We start from the raw sequence: 8,857 nt of genomic DNA, 5'->3' as shown, positions 1-8,857 counted from the left end.
ACACAGAAATGCTAACTGGCCCATTCGGGGCTCGAACCAGCTACCTTCTTGCTTTGAGGTGACATCGCTAACCACTGAGCCACCACGCTGCACCAAAATGAGCCCATTTACACAAAAAAAGTTGTAAATAAGAGCTTAACAGAATCCCACATCTTCAATGTGGTGTCAGTGGGAAAAGGGAAAAGGAGGGTGTAAAATATTTAAAGATGCACACACAGATAGACACTTCAGGTTTATGATAAAGTTGAAGATTGTTTGAGTTTATTAATGAAACAAATGCTACTTTTCATAGCTCTTACATGATGATTAGAACTCTAAATCATAGATGACAGTTTCACTGATGAGTCCCGGTTTAAGCCAAACCCAGGGTAGAGCGGTTGAGTGAATGTGGTCTGCACTCTGTGGATGAGGCTCATTTTTGTGTCAGAGACTCTGAAGAACGACAGAACTCCTGCTCTCTGATCCACATACACGCCTATTTTGGAGACTACCGGCAGATCCCGTTTCCTGTTGTTGTGACTGAATATGTATCCAGAGGCAGAGCAGAACAATCTCCAGGACTGATCATTATATCCAAATTTACACTCAGTACCCTGTCCCTTCCTGCTGATGCTCTTATATGACACTGCTATAGCCACACCATGATTCCCGCTCCACTCCACCTCCCAGTAACAGCGTCCACACACATTTTCTCTGCACAACACCTGAGGCCAGGTATCAAATCTGTCCGGATGATCAGGATATGCATGCATTGATGCAGTGAAAGTAGCTACTCTGTTCTCATCGGACAGACTGAGGTTGTTATGCACCGACTGTGAATCCAGAGTGAACTGATGGAAATCTGATGGAGATGAAACACACAATCTGCATTTTAATCAAGAAATCTGAACTGAAAAACATATATAAACATATATATATATATATATATATATATATATATATATATATATATATATATATATATATATATATATATATATATATATATACCTAAATTCATACATTTTCCTTTGGCTTAGTCCCTTATTTTTCAGGGGTTGCCACAGTGGAATGAACCACCAACTATTCTAGCATATGTTTTACGCAGAGCTTCCAGCCGCAACCCAGTACTGGAAAACACCCATACACTCTTTCATTCATACTCATACACTACGACCATTTTAGATAACTCAATTCACCTAATGCACATGTCTTTTGACTGTGGGGGAAACTGAAGCACCTGGAGGAAACTCGAAGAGAACTCGAAGAGAACACCAACACGAAGAGAGCATGCAAACTCCACACAGAAACGCCAACTGGTTCAATCGGGACTCAAACCAGCGACCTTCTTGCTGTGATGCAACAGTGCTAACCACTGAGTCGCCCAAATATATTCTTTATGCTATTTGTTTATGTTTGGTGCTGAGTGACAGTGGCTTCACAATTAACCTTTCCATAGATATTAATGTTTGCTTTATTTGTAGTAAAGTACTCACACTTTAGGAAGTCCTCCCTGGTTTTGGGTTTAGTGGTGGGAAGGATCTGCGTTCTGCAGCTCACTGTAGAAACAGTTAGTCATTTAGTGGCATGCAATCTGTCTTAATCTAACCATTTTGTCGTACTCTATTTCAGTGTTTGTCAACTGTCAGAAACAAAAGCATTAGTAATTGTTTGTTGCACAGCTTTTATTTAAATAATACCTAAAGAAATGTTAGCAAGTCGGTTGTAATCTAATAATTTTGCCGTACTCTATTTCAGTGTTTTTCAACTTTTATGTCAGAAACAAAAGGATTAGTAATTGTTTGTTGCTGTTGTTGTTGTTGTTGATGCACAGCTTTTATTTAAATACAGAGTTCATCTGGGGTCCGTTCTTCGTACCTCGCTTAAATGATCTAAGATTATTTGGCAGATCCGGGATCTTTTAATCTTGATAACTGATCTCTCGCTAATTTGGTTCTTCAAACAAGTTCTTGAATCAGATTAGAATGTCTGGATGAACTGATCTGAGATTGTTGCGTGTGTTATGAAGGACAGATCTATCGATCCTCGAAATCATGATCAGCAATTCAACGATTGGCTGACGGCATAGCAGCGTAATGACATCATCTGATTAATATTCAATTATCCATGTGAGCAAAATTACATCAAATTAGCAGTAAACCGTTTGTTAAATATGACACGCAAGAACTTTCCACATTTGTTGTGAGCTGCAGGCTTTACACTTTCATTTGTCAAGACAAGAGTATTCATCATGTATTTCAATGCAAATCAATGTATTTAGTTCTACATTTAGAAAAGATTTTCTTTATTATAGTAGCCGTTTTTTAATTGGTGTATAAAGAATAACTGGTTGTTTACAAAAGCATTTTCATATTGGTAAAGGTGTCTGCAACTTTTGTGAAGCATCAAATCACTGGCATATTAACTATCAAAACATGTTTATGACTGCATAAATGTATTATTGCTTTTAAAAAAAGTCACATATTGTGCATTTCTATTATACACAATTTGTTCTAAAGCGATCTAAAAAGTTCATTTCAATAAGTTTTCTCTTTGCACCAGGTGGCAGTCTTTGTACTTTCATTTTGAGGGTGCAGATTGCATACATTTTATTAATATATATAACTTTATTTATTTTATTAATGAATAACTTTATATATATACTTTATATATATATTTAAAAATTATGTATTATTTCCCCAAGTGTATAACTACTACTGTAAGAAAATATCAGAATTCGGAACATACTTTCTGTATTATCTTTGCTTGAACTGAGCCAATCTAATCCTGTTTATATGAATTGAACCTGCTCCCGATCAGGTTTGACCTAGCAGAACTGTTGCCATGACAACAACTCTCGGATCAGCTTTGAAGAACGAAACGATCCTGGATCGTGTCAAATCGTCAACATCCAAATCCAGCTAACTGAGTAATCCACGTACGAAGAACGGACCCCTGGTCATGGAAAACCTGGAAAAGTCATGGAACTTTGACAAGCATTTCCAGGCCTGGAAAAGTTTTGGATAAACAGAAAAAAACCATAAAGTTTTGGAAAGTCATTGAAATTACATTTACATTAAGTTATTTAGTGATTTTAAGTTATCAGTTATTTTAAGTTTTGGAAAAGTCAGGGAAAACTGAAATCAGATATCTGATATCTGTATCCTTGATTATAGTTTATTTACTTCTTTTCTGTCCTTGGCCAATCACCAACTCTCACATTATTAGTGTGGTTTAAGCATTATCTTAATCAATTTTACATAAATATAAATTGCAACTAAATAGATTGTTGCATGTTTTACGATATGCTGTAATAAAGTTGAGTATGCATTGTTTTCTTTTACCATGCATATGTAGACATTGCATAAATTTGCTCTTCAGTGTTTGGATTCTCAGTAATGATTTTTAACCACACTGAACTGAGCTAAACTTAACTGAACTTAAACACTTAAAACTGAACTACTCTGTTTCAATTACTATGACCATTTTTGTGAAGCTGCTTTGACAAAATACATTGTAAAAGGGCTATACAAATAAAGCTGAATTAAATTGAATTGCATGAAACATTAGGACATGAAAATTTGCTTGAAAGTTTTGGAAAAATCATGGAAAAGTCATGGAATTTTAGTAGTAAAAATGTGTATGAACCCAGTAAATATTATTTACTTAAGGTTTTAACTAGAAACATTAGATTAGATTGGATTCAACTTTATTGTCATTACACATGTACAATGCAACGAAATGCAGTTTAGGTCTAACCAGCAGTGCAATAGCAGCAAGTGCAGAATAGAGGTATACTGTAAGTTATAAAGTGCAGTTATAGAAAAACTATGTTGATATTTACTGATGGATGTACTATGAAAAGTATATACAGGTTTAACATGGGCGAGATTTTACCTTACAGTTTATTTACTAATATTAATGTAAGAAACTAATCCAAAACTAAAACATTATTCATATACTGGATACAAATCTATTAAATCTAGCTAATTAAGCAGGTTGGCGCCTACAGAACTGCAGAAGTAATGGTGTTGTGTTGGTTACTGCAGTAAAGACAGCAGCATTATGTCAAATCTAGCAGGATTTTACTGATTTCATAAACTACACAGCATCCTGATATTCACAGATTTAATTCAGGCAAACTTTAGCATACAACCATACACTGCATAATCAAAAAATTATATCAAATGTAATACCTTGCAAAATAGCATTTAAGACTTTTTAATACGTTTCTCCTGATTTTCTATTCTGTGGTGCATATTTAGCCCCTAGCCTGATTGTATTAATTTGTTTACCTGTTTGTATACTTCCCATTATTTCTCACTGTATAGCTTGGGCTGTATTTGTGCATTAAAATAACCTTTATTAATTGAAATAATAAAGATATATTTGAAAGCTGTTGATGCTTCTGTCAAGCAAGTGCCTAAATATCTGTTCTATTACAGTGTGTCCACAGTGAGATAAAATGCTGAAACGCAGAGCCATTATTCCTTCATTTATTAATTTTTAATAAATAAAATGTATCTGATATCAGAAAATGTGAAGATTCCAGACCTGTAAGGGCTTATGCTATGCTCATATACATATTTATCTTCAGTTGTAGCACACACTGAATTTATTAGGAAAAAATGGCTGTATGCATCATGCAATTGCCAATATTAGTCATAATCTTTACATTAATATGTACTGCATGCTAAGTAAAAAGACAAAGTACTTGTGTGTGTGAGTTTTAACCACTTTCTGATGTAGATTTGCCTTGGTTTCATTTATTTATGAAGAGTTCAGATGCAAAAACCTCTAAAAGCCATCTAAAATTTTCTTTTAAAATGTGCATTTTTATCAGGCTCCTATGTGTAGGTTCAGTAATTTCACTTTTATGCCAAAAAATAAGTTCTTTCATGGTCTTTTATGTAAAAATAAATCAACATAAACAAAGGAAGTTGAGAAAAATGTTTACTTTTGACAGAAATTTCAGACGGCACTTACAGGTTTTTGCATCTGAACTCTTCATATATAGAGCTGAAGTCAGAATTTTATTTTCTAATTCATTTCTAATAACTTATTTATTTTACCTTTGCCATGATGACAAATAATACATAATGTTTGACCAGTTATTTTTTAAGATACTAGTATTCAGCTGCAATTTAAAGGCTTAACTAGGTTAATTAGGTAAGTTAATGTAATTAGGAAAATCCTTGTATAATAATGACAGTTGGTTAGGCAATCAATAAGGGGCCAATAATATTGACTTTATTGTCTGTGTGTGTCTTTTTTGGAAACATTTGTGTGAGCCATGTCTATTTACCACAATCAAGCTCTAATTTACAAGATGAGTTTGTGTTTTACCTGAAGCAGAAATTAATTTAATCTGTTCTTTGCAGAAATCATCCAATTTCTTCCTCAGTTCTGAGACAGATTTTCCCACATCTTCATAAGAAGGGAGAGAACTGACAGTCATGCTGTCTGTAGATTCAGCAGGGATGATGAGAGGCTGCAAACTCTACATAAACAAAATGTCAACAGAAATATAAAGATGCATTCATGATGATGGAGGAATTCACATGCTATAGTAATCACAGCGAAATCCTCAGCATATCATGGCCTTTAAACATAGATTTGCTCTTTTTGATGTCAAAATTTAAAAAGAAACAGTCTGCAGTACAACATATAATAGTCTTCCCAGTTACCTGCAGGAAATGTATGTGATCATCAGTGTGTGAAAGCTGCTCCAGCTCAGTGTTTCTCCTCTTCAGATCTTCAATCTCCTGCTCCACTTTCTTCAAGAGTCCTTCAGCTCGACTCACTTCAGTCTTTTCTCGATCTCTGATCATCTGTGTGACCTTCAATCTTCTTCTCTTAATACAGCGGATGATTTCAGTAAAGATCCTCTCACAATCATCCACTGCTGTCTGTGCAGAGCTCTGGTAGGACAAACAAACAAGTCTTGTAAGAACCTAAAATATGTTCATCCTGACATTTACTTAATGTGTCTTTACATTTCTTTCAACCATTGTAATTATTTTGTTGTTGTTGATGCAAAGCTTTTATTTTGAAAGATATATTTAATTGGCAGTTCAGGACACCTTTTTAGCACCAAATTAATAATGTCTCCTGATTTTCTATTCTGTGGTGCATATTTAGCCCCTAGCCTGATTGTATTCATTTGTTTACCTGTTTGTATATTTCCCATTATTTCTCACTATATAGCTTGGGCTGTATTCATGCATTAAGAAACCTTTATTAATTGAAATAATAAAGATATATTTGAAAGCTGTTGATGCTTCTGTCAAGCAAGTGCCTAAAAAACTGTTATCCTAATACAGTGATTCTACAGTGAGATAAAATGCTGAAACGCAGAGCCATTATTCTTTCATTTATTTACTTTTACTAAATAAAATGTCTCTCATATCAGAAAATGTGAAGATTCCAGACCTGTAAGGGCTTGTGCTATGCTCATATACATATTTAATTTCAACTGTGTCACACACTCAAATTATTAGGGAAAAAATGGCTGTATGCCTTATGCAATTGCCAATATTAGTCATAATCTTTACATTTATATGTACTGTATGCTAAGTAAAAAGTACTTGTGTGTGTGAGTGTCAACCATTTTCTAATTTTTTTTTCTAATTTTTTTTTAACTTTTTATTATTCCAGCATGTTTTAGACAGCGGATACCCTTCCAGCTGCAACCCAGTACTGGGAAATACCCATACACACTCATTTACACACATACACTACGGCCAATTTAGTTTCTCCAATTTACCTGTACCGCATGTCTTTGGACTGTGGGGGAAACCGCAGCACCTGGAGGAAACCCACGCCAACACGGGAAGAACATGCACAGAAATGCCATCTGACACAGGCCGGATGCGAACCTACGACCTTCTTGCTGTGAGGTGACAGTGATAACCACTGAGCCACCGTGCCACCTTTATTAAAACTCACCTTATGTATCTCTACAGACTCTCTCAGCTGCTGGAGCTTGCTTTGCTTCTCCTGAATTCTGTTCTGTAATTGTGTTTGTGTTTCGCCAACTTGAATCTAAAACAAAAGTAAAAAAATAAATATCAGAAGTTCTTTGGTTCACAAGGAATTAAATGTGTAAAAATAAAGCACATATTCAATGGTTTAAATCCCTCATCGCAATATATTAGAATTTCTTTATAATGAATTATTATAATCAACTACTAATTATGAATTATTAATAACTTATCTTCTATTTTTGTATTATTTTCTAATGATTTCTTTTAGGTAATTAAAGATTACCAAAATATTTTTTCAGTAAATTAACTAGCACAGATTAATTGTTCACCTAAAGAATAACACTAACATTGTGTATTTTGATTCCACTAAGACCTTAATGCATGTGTGTACATAATTTAAGATAAACTAAGTTAAGTCTTTAGCATTCATACCTGTTTCTCAGCTCTCTCTGCTTCAGCTGAAACAGTGTCATGATTTTTATGTTCATCCATCACACACATTAAACATACACACTTCTGGTCAGTCCGACAGTAAACCTCCAGCAGTCGGTCATGTTGAGAGCAGATCATCTCCTGGATTCGTCCGGTGGCATCGGTCACTTTATGACGCTTACTTGAATGAAAGACTTCATGACATTCAAAATGGGTTTCACAGTAAGAGTTCAGACACAGCAGACACGACTTCACAGCTTTGCGTTTTCTCCCAGCGCAAACATCACACTTCACATCTCCAGCTTCAGCATAATTTGCACGAGATTTTAATCCTGTCTTCTTCAGATTCTCCACCATTTCTGCCATCACCACATTCTTGTTTAAAGCAGGTCTTGGAGTGAAGGTCTGTCTGCACTGAGGGCAGCTGTAAACTCTCCTCTGCTCATCTTGACTCCAGCAGTCAGTAATGCAGATCATACAGTAACTGTGTCCACAGGGGATGGTCACTGGCTCCCTCAGGAGATCCTTACAGATTGAACAGCTGAACTGATCCTCAACCACTGAAGTGCTGGATTCTGCCATTTTCCAAGTATATTACAGCTTTAAAGTGTTTTTGTTGTTGTTGTTGTTGTCGGTTTGTAAAGTTGAACTCACCTACATGAGAAAGCTTTGCAACTGCATCTTTGTCTGATTCTCTTGTTCAGAATCCCAAAACTTGCTGGTGGGTCAATCAGCAAATCAATCACCCATCGAAAACAGTAAGTTGAACAACACCGAGTAGTCACTGACATATTCACTCTATTAACACATGCACACAAAGGTATATGCAACAAGTCATCGAGTTTCTGTTGGTCTCATTTCAAAGAGTTTCCTGGTTTTGCAAGAAATCGAAAGTAGTGCGTGGAAAATGACCTAAAGAGGGCGCTCACACATAGTTTTTTTTTTTCATTTCTGTTCAAGCTGTGCCAGTGCAGCCTGCAATGATACTATTTTATTTTTGTGATTAATTTTTATAGATTTTACATGTGAGTGGTCACAGCATCTTAAACAAACATGATACATGACAAATACAGGGTATATTTAGTATTTAATACCATAGAAAATAATACACATATACATACTGTTGGAGTCAAAACTATTAGACACCCTTTGATTTTTTTTCTTATTTTTTTTAAATATTTCCCAAATTATGTTTAACAGAGCAAGGACAATTTTTCACAGTATGTCTGATACTATTTTTTCTTCTGGAGAAAGTCGTATTTGTTTTATTTTGACTAGAATAAAATCAGTTTTCAATTTAAAAAAAACATTTTAAGGACAAAATGATTAGCCCCTTTAAGCTTTATTTCTTCGATAGTCTACAGAACAAACCATTATTAAACAGTAACTTGCCTAATTACTCTAACCTGCCTAGTTAACCTAGTTAAGCATTTAAATGTCACTAAGCTTAATACCAGTGT

At 34.9% G+C, this 8,857-nt stretch overlaps 1 protein-coding gene across 1 annotated transcript; it reads right to left on the bottom strand.

Moving 5' to 3' along the window:
- Nucleotides 1–231: 231 nt before the first annotated feature.
- On the bottom strand, nucleotides 232–8,779 carry ftr26 (finTRIM family, member 26). The gene is made up of 6 exons (XM_005163559.6): nucleotides 7,398–8,779; nucleotides 6,928–7,023; nucleotides 5,667–5,900; nucleotides 5,326–5,479; nucleotides 1,476–1,538; nucleotides 232–841 (listed from the first exon to the last, which is right to left on the bottom strand). Exons 1-6 carry the CDS (start codon nucleotides 7,977–7,979, stop codon nucleotides 315–317), a joined length of 1,656 nt encoding a protein of 551 aa, XP_005163616.3. The 5' UTR covers nucleotides 7,980–8,779; the 3' UTR covers nucleotides 232–314.
- Nucleotides 8,780–8,857: the final 78 nt, after the last annotated feature.

This window comes from Danio rerio, chromosome 2 (genome assembly GCF_049306965.1).
Source record: "Danio rerio strain Tuebingen ecotype United States chromosome 2, GRCz12tu, whole genome shotgun sequence".
NCBI lineage: Eukaryota > Metazoa > Chordata > Actinopteri > Cypriniformes > Danionidae > Danio > Danio rerio.
Note: the sequence above shows the minus strand (reverse complement) of the source record. Positions and strands in the feature narration are given on the sequence as shown.

What these genes read in the sequence shown, in the direction of transcription:
- ftr26 (XM_005163559.6), bottom strand. Translation starts at nt 7,979, where the DNA reads ATGGCAGAATCCAGCACTTCAGTGGTTGAGGATCAGTTCAGCTGTTCA. An exon ending in CAGAGAGAGCTGAGAAACAG is followed by an intron (nt 7,024 to 7,397) that starts GTATGAATGCTA and finishes CTTTTGTTTTAG; the next exon opens with ATTCAAGTTGGCGAAACACA. An exon ending in ATCACATACATTTCCTGCAG is followed by an intron (nt 5,480 to 5,666) that starts GTAACTGGGAAG and finishes TTGTTTATGTAG; the next exon opens with AGTTTGCAGCCTCTCATCAT.